The sequence below is a fragment of the Anopheles moucheti genome, chromosome 3 (assembly GCF_943734755.1).
Source record: "Anopheles moucheti chromosome 3, idAnoMoucSN_F20_07, whole genome shotgun sequence".
Taxonomy (NCBI): Eukaryota; Metazoa; Arthropoda; class Insecta; order Diptera; family Culicidae; genus Anopheles; species Anopheles moucheti.
In genome coordinates, this window is record NC_069141.1 from 77,367,966 (window position 1) to 77,387,120 (window position 19,155).

Consider the following 19,155-nt stretch of genomic DNA (forward strand, 5'->3'; position numbering starts at 1 on the left):
TCCCCTGGGCGGTGGTGTGTGCTTATGCAATGGGAGTCAGTGTTGGTGCGCTAGATCAAATTCTACCCCGTTGTTTCCCTGATGTCGATACGGCTCGAACAATGAAACAAATGATCTGTGCTAAAATTATTATTGTTTCGCTTTATGCGCATTGCTTCTCAGTTCCTCGATGGGCGATTGAAATTTTATGTGAATAAAAGTACCTTTCATCTAGCGAAATATTAGCCGTGCCGAGGTTTCTATCCCAATGTTTGCAAAATCAATGCAAGCAAAGGGCATGTGCGGGTGATGATGCCTCTGCTGAACTACTGATCCAGTTTCTTTCCAATAAAGCGCTGCCTCATACGCAGCGTGCGCTGTTCGGCCAATTTTCTACACCACTGCCTACGGACAATGGCATTCCAGCACGGCAGATGGTGCTTATGTGGAACAGATCGCTGGCCCAGTGTCCAATGAGACTAGTGAACGATTTTCTTTATGACTTCCTTGTAATGATCGCACCATAATTCACATCCAAATGGACCATCTACCCTTAGATGTCATCTGGCGATTAGTTCTAAAACTTAAAAAAGCAAATTTAACTTACGAGAGCCTTTTTTCCCTTTCTATTGCAGCGTTTCGCCGGTGTCCTGCAGCACGAAGGTGTTCGTTAGTGTGGCAGCTCTGTCCAACCCCCTCAAAAAAAAAACAACCCAGCCCAAATGCACGATAAACGTCAATATCTGTCGCCTTGTCTGCCTTCCCTATCCAACGCCAACCGAACGTACCGCTCGGCAGGATTGTCACATTCCCAGCATTATACAACGTCCCAACAGCAGTAAGCGTATCAAAGACAACAATCCAAAGATAGCGTGTGGAAGCGTGCGAATTCTAGTAGTTGTAAAGAAGAAGAAAAAGACAACATTTTGGGGTACCGGGTACCGACATTCCGACAAGGAAAATAGCAGCAACCGGTTGTACTAAGTAGCTGTAGTAGTAACAACCGCAAACCAAACCCCACCTGTAGAGGACGCGGTACTTCTAGTACGAAGGGAATCGGTTTAGTGTATCCCTACCCCCCATATTTCAACGCTGTGCCCGGAGTACGAAAAGCAGTGCTTAAATGCTTGGAGGTAAGTGTAGTGTAACTTCTCGCACCTCACACACGTGTGTGAGTTTCATGTTGACCACTATTGGGTATTATCATAAATTACTGTAATCATATATATTGAACAGTCTGAAACCTGTCGGTGGACAGCACCGGTACGGTGTGGTTGGTTGCATAAATTTTGCAATCAATAATGAATTCTAGTCGTGTGGGAAAGAAACGGCAGAAGCAGAAGGTTTTTTTTTAGAACAATTTCTTTAGTACAAATGGTGATCTCCATTATAGCAACCCTAATTTAATGCTCATGACGTGGTAAATATTATTACAATTAAGCATACAACTGAATTCCAAGTTGAGTCTTTAATTTGTGGCATTATGCACACAGAACAGGCACAATTTCTGTACAAAAGAACGGTGATCTTCATTATAGCAACGTTAGTAGCACACTTTAGTACTTGTCTTAGTAGTTTGTTCTGTGACAAGAAACACAGATGTATGCGAATGGGAATATTTGCACACTTTCACAAGCTGCTTCCCATGTACATTCCTACGACCGAGCATTCTTCCAAGCGAAGAAACGATCGGTGTCCGAGAGGAGTCGGAGTGTTTTTTTTTTGTTGAGTTTAGTTGTTTTTTTTTTTCTTCAAACCGTCCCATTAGCCACCCGCTAGTAGGTGCTGTAACGAGGGGGTGAGATAGCCCGTGTTCTGTTCCGTGCGAACGATCTTTTCCCCCACCATTTCCACCGGAGCACTAATGACAGCGACAGCGAAGTAATACTGCCAAACAAATACATGAAAGAAAAACAAAAAAAACAGACACAACCATTTCTATCTCCAGTCCTGGTTTTTCTGGCGCTCTCCAAACCCTTCCATTCATCCCTTCTTACTCCCGCGAATCATGGCAAAAAAAATCTGCGCTTTTCGCGCGCGCAAGCTCTCGGTACGCCCCACACATCACCACCACCACCAAACGTTTCGCCGCTACGTCGCATTCCACCAAAACCCGGGCCCCATCTGACTAGCTAGGTCAGGTTCCAATCGTTGAGTTTTGTAATCTTAGTTTCCTTTCTCTTTTCCATAGCGGTGGCGTCTCGCACAGTCCGCGTTCACCCCATCCGTCCCCTGTGCGATCGTTTCAAACAAACACACAAGTTTCGCAAAGTAAAAAGGGGAGGGAAAAAAGTCCACGCGCAAATAGACGCAACGCGCTCACGTAGTTGCTGCGTTCTCGCGCACGATCACTCACTGGCGCAAATTTCGCTCACCGCGGACCGCTTTTGCTGGATTTGTTTACAGTAAAGGTGTGTACGGAGTCGTCTCGCGTGCGCCTAGTGTAGCATCGGTAGCACAGGTATCGAAGCGCGGTAACGCGATACTCTACTGCGGTACTCTCCACCAACTCGCTCCGGTCAGAATCACTTTCGCATCTGCACACCCAACGGTACAGCGCCATTCTATATTGGCGATGGTGAAAAGCCCCACCTTGAAGTGTTAGATAATCTCCCTGATGCCATCTTTTTTCCCCCCTTGCGCTTCACCCTTTTGGACGGAACGGCACTTGCGGAACCCTACAAATGTTTGTGTTATGATCTTTCATAAGGTGAATTATTTCGCTATGATAGTTGTATTCTATGCTATATCCTATTCTCAAAGTACAATCTAACCCTAACTGTGTGAAGAATCAGGCTTCATTCCTGCCCACCTGTTGTTGTTGTGCGCAGGCCCTCCCCAAAAACGCGTGAAGGTGATGATGTGCTGCAAACCTGATTGCATGTAAGTGTGACAAGAACCTTTCGCTGTGTTTGAGCGATCAATCGAGCGAAATTTCAAAGCACTTCCGGTTGCTTTTTTTCCACAACTTGTCTTGCCGGGGTCGGTGGGGTCGAATAAAATGTAATACATTTTGTTGCGGCCCCGAAAACCCAAACACCGGAAGTGCACCGATGAAACCGATTTTCTCGTGCTGTCTCGGGATGGATTGGGGCACGTTCGCAGCGCCAACCGAGGCATTGTTCCGCACGCGACGTGCACCGAAAGTTGGAAAGCATTCCCGGGGTTTGTTTGACACCTTATCAAGTGTCTTTTCTACTTGATGGTTGAGTTTGTTTTATAGCTCCTTCCTTAAATAGCCATTTTAAAAGATGGTTCATAGCTTATAGCATGAAGAGCACTCGGTTCTCAGCAACTTGTTCTCTTCCACTAGAGCCCTCGACTATCATCGCTGTTTTATGTTTGTTCTGAAACATTTTCTTCCCCTGCTCGGACGTAATTTCATCGCTGTCCTTCTACCTATGCGCCACCATTCTTTTGTCATATGCCTTTTGCTGACCTTCTTTACGTTTGCGCTCTTTTCGCAGCGGCTAGGGTTGACATGGTTCTTGGTGGTGGTGGTGGTTTTGCACTCTTTTATTTTCCTTCTTCTTCGGTTACTCCTCACTTTTGCCAGTCTTTTTAACTTTTACTTTCATTTCGAAGAAATAAAACCGGTTTTTCTTATTTTTTTTTGTATTATTTTGCCACAAAGTTGATCCGCGCCGCCGTTTACTTCACTTTTCATTTCTCCCGCTGTGCAGTACGCACACACACACGCACGCATGCGGCTTTATTAGTGTTTTTATTTATGCCTTTCGGGGCAAGTTTTTTAATGCCATTTTTAACATGTTCACATCTTTCCATCGCTTCCGAACAATTATATCAAGTTGCAAGCATAAGCGTTTCAGACCTTCCAAGGAGACTTCAAGCACTGAAAGCACACTCACATACACAAAAATGAGAGAACAGCTGTAAACAGCGCAATTATTGACGGGTAATGATCGTATGCATACCATTCGATCAAAATCGTGCGCGATGCTGATCGCCGATTTGCATTTCTGCCACACTAATCTGGATTGAGCTCACCTGTCGCCCGCTAGAACACACGCTGAAGGAGAACCTTTTGGAGGAGAATTCTCCCGTCCCTTTGTTGTGTGTGGGTCTGAATCATACCAATACCGTTTCGATCGATGAAGTCATTCGTGGGAATCAGATTGACTATTCCGGTTTCAGATTGAAAGGGGGTTCCGGTTTTAGAACCATTTTGCTGTTTTTTTTTAAACCTTTTTTTGCTTTTTATCACCAAAGGCCATGCGTCTCCATTTCCTCATTGCAGAGCCATTTGTGCAACATTGTACGTACAATGGTATAAATTGTTCAAAAGAACAACACTCAACGATTTATTCTCGCAAACAAAAACCAAATGACGCTATCGTATGCATTAGAAAGGGACGTGATCGCATATCGTACTAAACCGTTCATTAATCCTAGACGCAGTGCGAAGGATGTCTCGTGTTGATGGGCAAAGCCAAGCTGCTGCAGGCTTACATAAATAAAAGTTATTTGCCATCCCATCGGTTCTAATGATGGGAATGTGGGAAGCAAACGTACAAGAAGAGGAAAAAAAACCATCCAACGATGGCGTAATCAGTTTGCGAAACGGGTGGCTCATTGCTGTCACCCTTCATCTCACAACGAAAAGCTTTTCCTCCAGCCTCCTGCCTTGTTTGGCCCGCTGCATTTTGAATGCACCGAGATTCTGTGCGCCCTCGTGGAAGTGAAAGGAAGGGAGTACACAATGAGAAGGTTTTATTAGAAACCAGCTGAAACGTGATTCCATCTTGCAGCAGCTCCCCAGCGTTGCAGGTTTCGAGTAAAGTGGTACCGCTGACGCTGAGAGCGCCCCCAGGCACGTACTATTACAAACGAAACGGATTCCAATCGATCGGCAAGATGAGATCTGGTGAGTGATCTCCGCCTTCGCTCATATGGCGCGGAGAGTTCAAGGAAGCACGTCACCAGCGGGTTGCAGTGTAATTTGCATGGGTTATAAACTAGCAGCACAGCAGAGGATTTCCAAGTGCTGTTGAGATCGAACAATCTTTGGATTGGCTCAAACGTACTTGTGGGAGTAGTTGAAGTTCGGTCGCCCTTTTTGTGTGACAGTGTGTGAACCGATCCGATCAACCGGGTAAAGCACACTTTACCATTCTAATGCACACCACCCCTGCACAGTGGTCCAGCTCAAGCTAACGGGTGGACATATATGTTTTATTTTATATACACTTAGAAGTAAGTTTCATTATTATATAAATAATGTTCGTCGAATTTCTAAATAGCAGATACGATGCGGGGTAGTAATAATATTCAATATGAAATGCACATTATCAGGAGTTTCCACATAAGAAAAAGAGAAGATGAAAAAATGTTTGCAGAAAAAAAGAAAACAAAGAGAAGAGAAGATGAAAAAAAAGAAAAAAAGGGGAGATCTTTAAACACGAAACATTATGATAAGTTCAGTACTTATTGGAACAAGTTTAACTCTAGTAATATCGATAGAAATACGACACACACAGTCACAGTCGCACCTATATAGGTTAGGACGCAACAAAAAAATACAAAAAGTATTTATCTGGAACAGGATCAGGGCTGATCCTCACGGAAGTCAACTAATGAATGGTTCCTTACGTGCAATCTTGTCATGATCGTTCTGACCGTATGATCACTTAAGATCATCTCATCAGCCGACAATGAAGTCCACAGAACAAGGAGGACATGAAACACTCCAAAACGATATAGCTACGAGTGCATCCTAAATAGTGAGAGAAGGAAATGTCCCACACCCTATTGTTAAACTACTATTCAATTACTATATAAATCAATTTAACCATTTCATCAATTTTGTGTTAATTTCCATTTCACATGGATATCTTTCCCGTTTATGGATGGAATTGAAATCAAATTTTGGATTTTCGTAAATGAACTGTTCTACTTTCAATATGTGTGCTTGATTTTTTAAATCGCAACATATTAAATATTCTGCCCATTGTCCTCCTCTAAACCATAGTGTCTTGGACTGGTGGTACGTCGAGAACGGGAATAGAATTACGATCATTATTTCGCGGCAACTTTTTTGCAACTGTGACGCTATGCAGTCAACTCCTGGTAACTCGTTTTACAGTGGATGCCGTAAAGGTAATTGCGGACGATGATAAACCAATTAGTGTGTACAAATGCACAGAAATTCCATAACCAACGTTTAATTTCTTGAGGACTTTCTCCGTGAGATAACCCGAGCACGGCGGCACACGACGGTGAAAGTGATCAATATCGTTAATATACTTATCCCTGTGTAGAAGTATGGTTTGCATGATTCAACATAAAGCAAAGCTGTTGCAGCTTCACCGGTGCTATTGTTACAACCGTTGCACAACGTTACGTAACGTTCGATACTCCAGGGAACGCCAATGCAATGCGCCATTGAACAGCACACGGTGACTCGGTTGTTTCCCTTTGGTACCAACCCCCCCTGAAAGCAGTACGATCGTACGCGTTCCCACGTGTTGCACAAACGATCAAAGAGAGGGAGAGAGAGAAAGAGAGAGAGAGAGAGAGTCAGAGCCCCTTCGGCGAAGGGAATCACACACACCGTGTTGCCATGCGGTGGCATTGTGGGCGCAGTTCCACCCACCAGAAAACCCAAACCCCAAAATGCCCAAATGGGTTGATGGTGGATAGGTTTGGACGTATTTGTTGTGCCGCAGCGTAAATGCAAACATCTCCCCCCTCCCCATCCGGGCAAATTGCAAATCTTTCTATCGCGGGAGCGTTTTTCGTCTCATTTTTCTCAACTCCGCGTGCCCTTTTGCGCGCGGGGTTGGCTTTCATGTTTTGCTGCTGCCATCGGGTTTTGCGCGCAAAATATTTTAATTCCCTTCCTCATTTTGTTCACCGTGTTCACCATTACGCTATGGCGGTACCCAGCTGCTGGATGGTATTACCCCCTGCGGCCAACCACTCCTAGAACTCGGTGTAGATTTGCGCTCAGAGTGGTGCGTGGTGGTGTTGAGCCGCGAGGAGGGGTGGATGCGAAAAGGGGAAAGATCCAATTTTAGTCATTGCAAAGCCAGCGGGCGTGATTGCGCTTCGATGCAATCCGGCCGGTAGCGGGTCGACTCCGTTACGGTCGCGGTTCGGTTCGAAAATGGTATAAAATTCTAATTCCAATTTTCCACTTCCACAACCCGCATTTGGTCGCCCTATTCGTGCCGCGTTCGCAGCGCGTTATGAGCACGAGCGTGTGCGCGCCCGCGCGAGCACTCAAGTTGGAATCTTGCAGCAGAACCATCAAACAAACAAAAAAAAAAAGGCAGGACATTCTTCTTCCGTGGCAAACGATCGGCAAGCAGGAGGGCCGGTTTGCGATATGAGATGCAAAACAATTGCATTCGTAATTGTTCGGTTCCCGGGGGCGGCGAAACGCGATTTTCGATGCGCAACACCGGGGAGGGATTAGGGCTAAATTGACCGTTCGGTGGATACAGGTCGATCGTTGGTACCGTCAGATTAAGGGTGGCTTTAATTTTGTGCGTTCATTAGAATTCATTTTGCGCCGCTTTTAGACGAAACCATGTTCCTTGTTCCGCGTAAACAGATGACAGATGTGTATCTGGCAGCAGGAGCTAGCAAAAAGCAAGCAAGGGCGTTTATAATAATCATCACGACACGAATGCTCAGCTCACCTTAGTGCAGGGCATTCTTTACGTTTGCTGGGAAACGGGAATCAAATTGGCGCGTAGAACACGATGCGAACAATGTCGCCTACAGCGACACTACATCGACCCACGTGGAAGAACAATAGACGCGAGATTTTTAATTAGGTGTTTTAACAAACCATATGTGATTAATTTTTAATACCGAATTAATTTGAAATCTAATTATTTAAAAATAGTCTAACAGTAAAAGTAAGACCAAAATGCTTTGTTTGGGCGTCTAATACACTGACGATCGTCGATCGATTCTCATCCGGATCGAATCGTCAAGGACAAGGACTTCTTCATCATCTATCCCTACTTCTCTTCTTTTATCTTTTTTCCTACTTTTTACTTTAAACTGTTTAGCATATAAACCGCTGTGTCAAGTTGTATGCAGTTAGCGTCTTCACAGTAAAGGCGAACGAAGCTGCCCAGCTCAAAGACTCCATGCGACTAACAAACGCCAACAAGATAGTCTTGACAGTCCCTATAATTCTAGACTTGTCAGGTTTGTTTCTCCATCTTTTTTTTCCTTTTTACAGTTGGTTTAAGGCTTGTCAATTTTAGATAATTAAAACCGCTATTGCTATTGACTGTTTTTTTAATTCTTTGAATATTATTGGATTTCTTCGTTATTTGCTGTTGTGTTTAGGATTTTTTGATTTGTTGTCCGTTGTTAGCTTGTTTTTGATTATTACTCAATTATTATTGTCATATTTATTGCATTGGTTTTTTTTTCGTAGAATTTTTGTTATTTTGAGTTTAATTACATTTTCTTCTCTTTTCTGTTGTTTTTATTTTTTTGCTTCCATTGTGACGAACGTTTCATTGATATTATTTAAAAATTTACATTATATTTACTTAGAAAAAGGGTTCGTGTCCTTTTGTAATTCAACTTTTATGATTTCATATTCTTTCCTGGTATGTATATTGTATTGTATGAAATTTGTTTTATTTTGTGCATTTTTATTGTTTTTTTTGTTGAAATTATTGCTTTGCTTTAATGAATTTTCTCGTATTTACGAAGCAAAATTTCTAAAAGACCTTTGTGTATGATCAACCAATGATGTTAGAACAAGAATTTGCACAAAAAATTGTCAAAAGTTTCAGTTTTATCGCTCGCTCCAATTTAAATCATACCATACACGGTAGGAATATTTTCACCACACAGCAAAGAACGAAAACCAAAGAACGACAATTGTATTTGCAAAAAAAAAAATAGCATATCCAAAGTAAGCAAAAATAAGAGAAGGAAAAAAAACACACACACAAATCCAGGGCAACTCTCCTTCGGTGTGTGCTTTCCACCGTGCGTTCGAGGCGAAGAAATGTCAGCCGAGGGTAAACCGGTTCCGCAACATGCGGTCAGTCTTAAGAAGTGTCTGCAGGCTTCTCCTGCATTCTCTCGATCATCCGCAACGATCAGAACGAAAACCCCCACCGAAAGCAAGCGGAAGAGGTGAAGTGGAGTGGGTGAGTGGAGGGAGGGGGTCTAAAGCGGCCAAGATTGGGAAATGCGGCCAAGATGGATAGGTTTTTGCGCAAACCGACCAAAAAAAAAATCAACTCCAAAAATGACCGAAGAAAGAAAGAAAAGGAAAAAGTCCAGACACGGTGCAGGAACAGGGCGCGAAGGACTGCTTTTTGGTGAGTGAAATAATCGCCGAGAGGCGGGCATAATCTCTCCCGTGCATCTACGCGCATCGGGCACGAGATAAGCGGGCAGGAGTGTAGCATGGCAGGACAGTGGAATGGATTTGAATAGAAGATTGGCGAACAAGAAAAAACATACATCCACAAAACCCCCGAAACATACGCTCCAAAGTTCCGCGAAGAGCAGCAGCAGCAGCAGCAGGGCCCAGATCGCGCAGCGACAGAAGAAAACTGCGAAAATACGTACCAAGAAATGGGTAGAGAAAGGCCAAGAGCGCGCAGAGGAGAGGTTAGAAAAAAGGGGGGGTGGCAGAGGAGTCTGCTGCGTCTAAGTCGTACGAAGAAGCTGAGCCCCGTGTCTGCAGGCACGCTGGCCAAGTGTTCCTTCGTATATTGCTGCACATCGGCAACACCGAAAGCAAAGCAGCCAAACACAACAAACAAAAAAAAATAGTGGAAAGAGAGACGATAAAAAAGAAGCAACCGAACGAAACAAGAGAATGTGTGACCTTGAAAAGTCGGTGCAAACCGTGAAAGTCTGGCTGTGCGGGGTGCCCAGACCCACAATGGCGGGGCGAAGCACCAGCATCCCCTTCCCTCCTTCCCCCGGTCGCTCTTTCGCTCGTTTCGCTTGTGCAACAATCTCACATGTTGCTCACTGTTCGCAGCGCACCGGGCAGCGTTGCGAAAGGGTAGGGTTTCCTGTCTGCTGCTGCTGCTGCTGATCCGCACACACACACACGCACACGAGCATGAGTGAGTGCGCGTGAAATGAAGAAATGAAGCAATTTGGGTGTGTGTAGTGTGGCGGGCTTGCGAATGTTCTTTGGCCAACCGCGAAAGTGTTCCGGCAATAATCATAAATGCATTCGCGCAATAAAAGTGTGTGCTATAAAAAGAGTCGCGTGACTCACCTTCCGCGCGTACTAATCACTGGAGGCTGGAAAGCCATTTGGCGAAGTCGACGTCCTGGGTCCCGTGATTCATATGGTGTGTTCCACGTAACCCCCCCCCCTGGTGGACGCTGTGGACGAAAGGATGAAGAGACCTACATTATATACGTGTGTCGATGTGTTAGTGTGTGTTTGTGGTGGTTCCGCCAACACCGGAAAGCAGGCACCACAGCAGGCTGCGATGTGTTAGTCAAATTAAAACAGCCAGAACAAGGGTTTTGCACATCTAAGCACTCCGATAGATGGTGAATGCATCGCCAGAAACAACAACAACAAAAAGCACTCACAGGGAAATTGAAGGACCGCTAGGGAGAAACGGAAGAACGCACGAAAGAGAGAACGTTGCGAGAACGATGATCAGATGTGTGTGTAATAAACGCACATAAACCGGTTAATAGGTTACCGCAGGGTTGACATCCATTCGCGCGCTCCTGCGCTCGCTGTGCCACCTCACTTCACTAATCCGACCGAACACTCAGCCTTGTGTGTGTGCTTGTGTGTGCGTCTATGTTAAAACTGTGCGAATAAATCATGTACCCCCCCCCCCCCCCCCCCCCCCCCCGAAAAAAAACTCTCACACACATACACACTCACACATAATCATAGAGGAAATCAGATCGCAGACGGCGGCGACAGCAACGAATGGGGGAAAAAAAAACGGGCGCACAAAAAATACAATCTCGCGCGCGCGAACAAAAAGTAAAAGCAAAGGTTGTGTTGTGTTTTGCCGTAGGTTCGGGGTAGTGGCGACCGGGACCCAGGCAGGGCGGTGGTAGCCTTTCGATGGAAAGTTTTTCCCTTCCTGCGCTGTCCTGCGCTGTGTTGGGCGTTGGGTGAGGACCGTGCCGAGAGATGGTCGCAATTTAAAACGAGCCGCAAACCAATCGCTGTGCCTTTCTCGATAGGGTATACCCCAGGCAAGGAGCCCTGCAGTGCGTGTGACCTTGAACGGATCGTTTTCGGCGAGACCATCCATTTGGAAGGACTTGTTTTTTTTTTCTCTGTTGTGGCTCAGTTTGGTAGGATTCTGCACGTCGTTAGAAACGCGACTGCAACTGGTGAGTAGGTGAACCGGTGCCGAACGGTGCGGGATAATTTTGGACGGCACGGCGGTTTAGTTGGGGTTTTTAGTAGAAGGGTTTCATTTTTTGAGTTATGACAGTTCTGATTTTTGTTTGATTGCTAGGGCAGACCATATCGCAGCAAGAAATTTAACTTTTCCTCAATCATTATTGTAATATTGTTTAGAAGTCTTTAAGGATAAATTCTTTAAAATCGAGCCGTTTGACAGAAAGATTTATTCAAAATCTCAGAGATCTGATGCTGATCCTCAAAAAATACAGGATGCTGTTTTACGTCATCAGTATCAACGTTTTATCTGTCAAATCCGCTTCTGAAGCTGTCATTTCTTAGTACTACGGACACTCAGTTAAAAGATATCAGGGATTTTCCGCTATAGTAGGCAGTATAAGTACAAAGACCGCTGTATCGCTGGGTTCCTTATACCCGTGTCACGGTTTATCCGTGATAATTTCCCTTCAAAATAAAAAATCTTTCTATAAACCCCAATGTAGAATAGAACCGTACACTTGTTTTAAAAATCCCGTCTCTTCACACCTCAGAGGATCCTTTGCTGAGGAGAGCCCAAGATGCTGGATCCGTCTACCGTACCACCAAAGTATCTCACAGAAATAGGATTAGATAGAAGGAGAAATCGAAGAGTAATACCATTTATTGACTTTTGACTGTATCAGTACAAGCAGTCCCTCGATACAGGGTTCCTCTCTTCTACGCTGATTTGGAGACAAGCGGCTTTTGGAAGTTTGACAGCTGTGTTAACTTTTAGCACAAAATTTAGACAGAAAAAAAGACATAAAAAGCTGGTAAAAAACGTCTTCGTTAGTTTTTAGTGGAAATTCGTGGATTACGTGGATCTCTCGTGAATCTCGGGAACTGCCTGTATTTAATATGAACGCAAATTAGCAAATCTCGCTCGCTCGACACAGTCTCATCGTGGAAGATGCATTCGGCAGTGCAGTGCATTCACCTGCGAGTCCCAAAGCGCACAGTTTCATGGCTTTTGCTCTAGAATTCAAATTCCATCCAGACTTGATGTGTGAATTGTCATAATAGAACATGCTAATAACTGCAGTTTTTACTTCTTCTGCTGCTTCTGGAGAACAGCAGTGGAGGACACAAGTTTTGTGATGCTATTGCTAGTCTTTTTTTGCTAAAAACATATTTTATAATTGTTCATCACTTCAATTTTTAAACTAACTTAGAACAGCCATGATTTAAAGTACAGCCCAGGCAAAATGTTGTGGATGAATAATACGGCAAAGGTAAAGTGGCCGTTGGTTGCGTGTCTGGAGCAAAAATACCACAGACATTCGGGCCAGAAAAAAGGTCCACAACAAAGCTGGTAAGAGAGAAAGAGAGATAGATAGAGAGAGGATGAGAGAGTGGGGAAAGCGGAACGGCGGGGTGGATCTTAAATTTGGTGCGGTTGGGTGAAAAGATCGGCGAAAGAACACTCACCACACCATCACCGTGGGGGTATTGCGTATCGTTCGTCTCGCTTCAAAGCATTTCCTCTCGCAAGAAGGTTCATTATGACCTTGGACTTGACTCATCGTCGTAACGCTGCGACCACAGATCGTGCCCCCCCCCACCCGCGAATGCCACACAACAATACGCAACGTATGTGGGCATTTCGTTGATGGGCAAACACAAACAGCGTTCGGTGCTTACTCTCGTGGCCGTCCTTCTTTCGTGTCTGCCTTCTTCCTGGTCGTTTTTGCCACCTCTTTCGCTTGCAAATGATGATAAAACTAGAAAGTGATCTGGTCTACCCTCGGCCCCCACACCCTCGAAGGCCACAAACGGCAGGAAGGAGCATGGTGTTTCAACATCAAGTAGTGTGTCGTGTTGGGCCCGAGCACTTTTGCCCCGCAGAACTGGCATTAATCGGACGTCCTTTGTGGCGTCCTAGCGGTAGTGCTGCTGCTAGTGACAATTTCAGTGACATGAACACCGAGGCTTGACTGATTGTGGAGTGACTTTCGAATCCACGCACCGTGGCGGCACATGGACGTGCGTGCAAATGTTACGACACCGACGTAACCGCGGCGAAGGACAAGCGTGTCACGAAGGTGAACGCGCGCGCGTGTGCTTCCCTTTTCGTGGTGGCAATGCCCAGGACGATGGTGTGCGTTTGTCGGAGTTTCACGGTCACGTCTACCGAACAGCACCTTCCACCCCCCTCCTGGAGGGAGCTTTTGAGGGGTGGTTTTCACCATTTTGGCATCGATGGTAGTAGAAGCTCGCGATCGAATGCGGTGAGACAGGTGTGTGTGCGTGAGTGAGTGTGAGTGGTGGATCGCAAAGGAAGTCTCCAAAATGCGATAAAAACGAACACGCACCGAAGGCCAATGTCGGCCGCGTGTGCAATCCACGGCCATGAGCGGAATGTGATTTTGAGTGTGTGACATTCATAAGTTTGCTTTCCTCGTGTGAGATAGCGAACCAGCGAACCGCGATCGGGAGTTTGCGCCTCACACAATCTCACCCTCGCCCGCGGGGAGAGCTCGCGCACGTTGCATAATGGATAAACGCTGAAAGGCGTTTGACCTCTCGAGTCCTTCGGGATAGCAGACAATCAGCCTTTTTTTTTGTTTGCTGTTGATTTCGAGTGTCAAATATGGTTATTCCTATGGTGAATATCAATCAACCCCCAAAAAAAGCGGTCCCCCATGTGTGTGCTGCTGGTGGTTTGCCTTGTGAGCAGCAAAAGACATAAAGTACCCCTTGCTATTACTGACGCTGGTGCGCGGCATTGCGGTACGATGACATTGGATTTGGCATTTGTACGCTGTAGCTGCTGTACTTTACTTTGTTCACCATTGTTTGCGGTTTCTCTTCCTACCGATGCATGCCTAACCCATCGGTGGCACTACGCGCGTGCGCATGGTTTGGGTGTTGATAATGTCGGCATGCAATAGGAATAAATGAAACGGTCACCGAAATGCAACGGAAGATACTAACGACTGCACGGTGCACCAGAGTGGAACAGGCATATGTGTGTACATACGTAGCGCGTATGTGTACTACTGGTTCACTTCAAATAGACTTCAATGAGCAAGTGTGCAGGAATCTCTGAAATTGGTTCATGTCACTGCTAGCCGGGAGCATTAGCGAAGGCTTGCAACCTTTTTATAGCATTTGAGGATCACTGAAGTTGACCTAATTGCATTCAAATTTGTAACTATTAGAGTATTTTTCTTATAAAAAATATAAACAAACTCTTTGTCACTCCTTCACTCCTTTATCCATGACACGATATTATTCATGGTTTATTTTAAAATTGTATAAACTATAGCACCTTTAAAATGTTGCAAAAATTATGGTGAATCGTGAAAGCTTTGCACCTTTTTTCACACATTATTACATACTTTTGAAACATTTTTATCCAGAACTCGTTGTAAAATATTGAGTTGTTTGTTAAATGTATAAAAACTGTGAAAAACTGCAGAATCCCTTAAAATATCTTATAACTTCTCAAATAATTATTCTTATTAATTGCTTAAAATTGTGATCTTTTCTTGAAAAACGATGGCTCTGCAATTATGGTACGGACTACTTTATTCTCTACACTATTCGACCCTTGTCCTATTGGATTGTCTAATCTATACTTACAAGCAAGTATTTAAAGAAGAGTCTTATTATTACAGGCAGTTCCCGAGATACGCGGATCCTCTAATACGCGGATTCGGAGATACGCAGTTTTTGGAAATTTGACAGCTGAGCTAGTTTATAGCACAAAATTTAATCAAAATGGTGAAAAATTGGTCGAAAATATCTTTTATGTCACATAAAACATTATCAAAGTCAACATTATTCAAATTCGGCGAGTCGAATTCCTTCTCTGCACTTGGTTTATTTAGCAAATCAGGCGATTTTTAGAAAGATTGCATTAAAATAAGTTAAAATCATACGTTTTATATGAGGAAAAAGGTATTTTCGACCAAATTTTCGCCTTTTTGCTTAGATTTTGTGCTATAAACTCTGTCATCTGTCAAATTTCCAAAAACCGCGTATCTCGGGGACTGCCTGTATTAATATTGAAGGTGTTCACACGTACGTTGAACGATTCGGAGCGTGAACGGCCCGTTTGACAGCGTTCGCGCCTAGTACACGCCAGTTTCTACATGCGTCTGAACATCGCTAATAAAGGTTTGTGAAAAGTGGATAATCAAAAGATACTACTATAGGAATCTATCGCTTCCATACAGTCTGGCAATCTCATTGCGACATCCATCCTTTGAAGTTTGTTTGAAGTGGTCAATCTCCTGTAGTCCTATAACACTATATTAATGTCTGAAGTGCTGGCCATATGCATGTAGAGCTGTGTCGCTCAAAAGCTAGTAGACCATCAACAAGCAATGATACTCGGCAAGCCACTTAAAGGAACATTAAGATATTCATTGCTATTGTAACTTGTTTTGCTTGCTTTGCTGTTCACATCTATTATCTCATTGCTTTAATATGTTTTGCTGTTCTTTCTTTGTCCCGCCCACAGTTAGAATGCTGATGCTGCACTATAGCAAACACGGCGAGTGCATACTCCAGGAAATTGGTGCAGCATTTCGCGGAGAGCATGCGACCGATCTGCTACTCATCTGCGATGGCAAGGAGACTGTGCGGGCACACAAGCTGGTACTGGCCGCTGCCAGTCCACTCATACGGTAAGAGACTCACAAGGCGACCGCTTGCTGTAGAATGGGAAATTAAAAATGGAATTTTGGTTTTGTTTTTGCGGAAACTTTTTCTCTGTGCAGCATGATACTGGAGGAGACTCCAATGCTGGAGGGCGAAACGACCGTCTACTTTCCGGATGTGCAGGTATGCTACTTCCGGCTGCTTCTCGACTTCCTGTACTCTGGCCAGGTATATGTACCCGCCAACGAGGTGCACCATCTGCAAGATCTCTTAGCGTTATTACAAATTAAGCCGAGCATATGGAAAAACTCCGACTGCTCCAATGACAGTGGTAAGTGAGGGGCGTAACTCGCACCGATGTCGTGGAGAACGTTGACAAATGATGTTTTTTTGTTCTCTCTTTCTAGAATCACAAAAGTCAGAACCCTTGGTGGATATCAACCGGAATGAGGGTATTGGCGCGCTGGATCATCGTCGAAGGCGCACGAAAAGCCAGCAGGACCGTGCGGGATCCCGGGACGGTAGTCCTGCCAGCCGGAAGGTAAGGGTGAAACGGGAGCACCATTCGGCCGGCAGCTCGGAGGATGGCGGTGATCGCGAGGATACCGATTACATGGACGAGGTCGAGGAGGCCATCATCAAAAGCAACAACAACCTGCAGCAGATCAACCGGCACGATGAGGACGACGGTGGTGGGAGCGCACCGGGCGGTGGAGGAAGTGGAACCGCCGGTGACGAAGGTGGCAGTACGGCGGGTGAGGCCAGAAGTGAATCGAGCAGCAGCAGAGGAGGGGACGGTACGGTGGAAGCTTCCCGCACGTCCAACGTCGACCGACGAACTCCATCCGCCCGGCATAGCGGTGGCAGCGCCTGTGATCCCGATCCGGAAGATGATGAAGATTTTGAGCTGGACGTGGAGGATCGCGACATGCTGGACGAGGAGGCGCGTGCCGAGGCAACCAGCCGAACGCCCAACAGTGCCGGTGGCAGTGAGACGCGACGCAGCCGGAGGCGTAGCTCGTCCGATCCCGTCAATCTGTCCATCGTGAAGCAACAGCAGCAACATCAGGATGGTGATTCGGACGATGCCAATATCGACGTCGAAACGATAGGCAACGCACCGACGAAGGTAAGGGTCGAAGAGTCTGCCATTGCCATACCCTCAGTACCGAAGCTAACGTTTCCTTTGCTCCACATCTAGAATTTGCTACCCACACGATATTTGGACCCGTTTCGCACCAAGCGGAAAGCGTACTACATACAGTCCGATGCCGAATCATTGAAACCGCTCGAGCACGAGCTGCTTCACGGTTCGCCGGACAACTATGTCGTGACACCGCACCGGAAGCGACGGCCCGGATTTCACAACTCGCCGGCACAGAATCCACCGTTCGTGCCAAGCTATTTGGAGGACCTGCGGACACGCAAGTGCTTCCTCTCTGCACCACCGACGTACCTGCCAGGTAAGGGCATGGCCACCGCTCAATATCGTTGGGCTATGGCCGAAACAACCTCTGTTTCAACTTGATGTTTGCCTTCCACTAGATGCGAGACCTGGGTCACCTGGTACACCCCGTCCCACCGACATTGCGGCGCTCGGTACTAACCATTCGTCCAGCAATAACAACAACAACAACAACACCAGCAGTAACAACAACAACCGGATACGTCCGCCCAGCGCGGACAACAAGCTTGCGGTCGCACCGTTCGTGTATCCCTGGCCGTCAGCTGCCCTTGCTGCATTGCCCGGTGGTCCGGCGGATCTGCTGGCGGTGCCGTATCTGCATGCGGCCAGTGCCAACACCGATACCAGCCCCGCCGAACTGATACAGCAGATGAAGAACTTCGAAAACAGCCAGGCGGAAGCGGTGCTGAGTGCACGCTCGGGCGGCAGTGGAGCATGTGGTGGCAGCGGGGGCAGTGCTGCCAGCAGTTTAGCTGGGTCCGGGTCTGGCTCTACTGCGAGCGGAGGTGGTGGAGGAGGTTTAGGCAGTGGTAACACACCGGTGCGCGAATATCGGTGCGAGTACTGCGGCAAGCAGTTCGGCATGTCCTGGAACCTGAAGACCCACCTGCGTGTCCATACCGGTGAAAAGCCGTTCGCCTGCCGGTTGTGTGTGGCAATGTTTAAGCAGAAAGCACACCTGCTAAAGCATCTCTGCTCGGTGCATCGGAACATCATCAACTCACCGGAGGCGGGCGGCCGGTACACCTGCTGCTTCTGTACGCTTTACTTCGAAACGCTGCAGGAGCTGGTGCGCCATCTGTCGGGGCATCACAACAACTTGCTGCTCAGCAAAAACCTTCACGAATGATACGCGATGCCACCGGTGGTGATGGCACTGTCCGGTGCTGATCGTCCCAACGTTCGTCATACGATCGACCGGGCTCCGATCGGGTACGAGCAGAGCTATCTGAGGCGTTACTTTCAACGTCACCATCGGTTCGAGCTGTACGCGTCACTGTAATAACCCGGTCGTTGATCGTTTTTTTTTATTGGTTACGTTGAGCCTGCAATCTTCGCCGGGTAAAGGTAATCGTATCGAAGCAATAGCTTTAGACAAGCACAGGAGGCGAAGTATCAAAACAGGGAGAAGATAGCAACACAACCATGCATCTCTTTCTAATATTTAAAACAAACACTAGGATCGACACTAGGATCGACACTAGGCTGACTTACTGGAGATAGAAACCAACACAACAAATACTCCGTCAATTCATTCCACTAAAGATAGCAATAGTGTTAGTGAAGCGAGGTAGTAGTAGTACTAGTAGTAGTAGCGGAAGTGATCTTATTACGCACGCACGGATGGATGCGGACACCGTCATAAATGTGTTTACGAATTTTGCCTTGATTTTCCTCAGGAAGATTGAACACTTCAAAACTCGCAAACCGTTTGTTAGCCCCGCCGTACTGTGAAGAGTCGACGGGTGTTAGGAGTCCGCAAATTCGGAGCGATGTCGTAAAGGTATACTCCTCTTCCAGATTAATACCCATTTTCGTCCGTATTTTCGACCGTCGTTATCATCGTTTTGTGATCGCAGAGACAAACAAACAAAGCAGCTATACTTAAGCGTAAGAAGACCCCACCATATGGGATAATGTGAGGGCGCACCGTTGGTAACTTGGTGGCTTGGTTGCTCCGTGGGAAATATTCTTACCGTTTTGCTGTTAC

The 19,155-nt window shown here is 46.0% G+C and overlaps 1 protein-coding gene across 1 annotated transcript; it reads left to right on the forward strand.

Moving 5' to 3' along the window:
* The first annotated feature begins 677 nt into the window (after positions 1–677).
* LOC128305125 (transcription factor Ken 2) lies at positions 678–18,349 on the forward strand. Its single transcript, XM_053042432.1, has 6 exons — positions 678–1,112; positions 15,840–16,005; positions 16,099–16,310; positions 16,387–17,108; positions 17,181–17,442; positions 17,525–18,349. Exons 1-6 carry the CDS (start codon positions 1,103–1,105, stop codon positions 18,292–18,294), a joined length of 2,142 nt encoding a protein of 713 aa, XP_052898392.1. The 5' UTR covers positions 678–1,102; the 3' UTR covers positions 18,295–18,349.
* Positions 18,350–19,155: the final 806 nt, after the last annotated feature.

What these genes read in the sequence shown, in the direction of transcription:
- LOC128305125 (XM_053042432.1), top strand. An exon ending in GCTGCCAGTCCACTCATACG is followed by an intron (nt 16,006 to 16,098) that starts GTAAGAGACTCA and finishes TTCTCTGTGCAG; the next exon opens with CATGATACTGGAGGAGACTC. An exon ending in TAGGCAACGCACCGACGAAG is followed by an intron (nt 17,109 to 17,180) that starts GTAAGGGTCGAA and finishes CTCCACATCTAG; the next exon opens with AATTTGCTACCCACACGATA.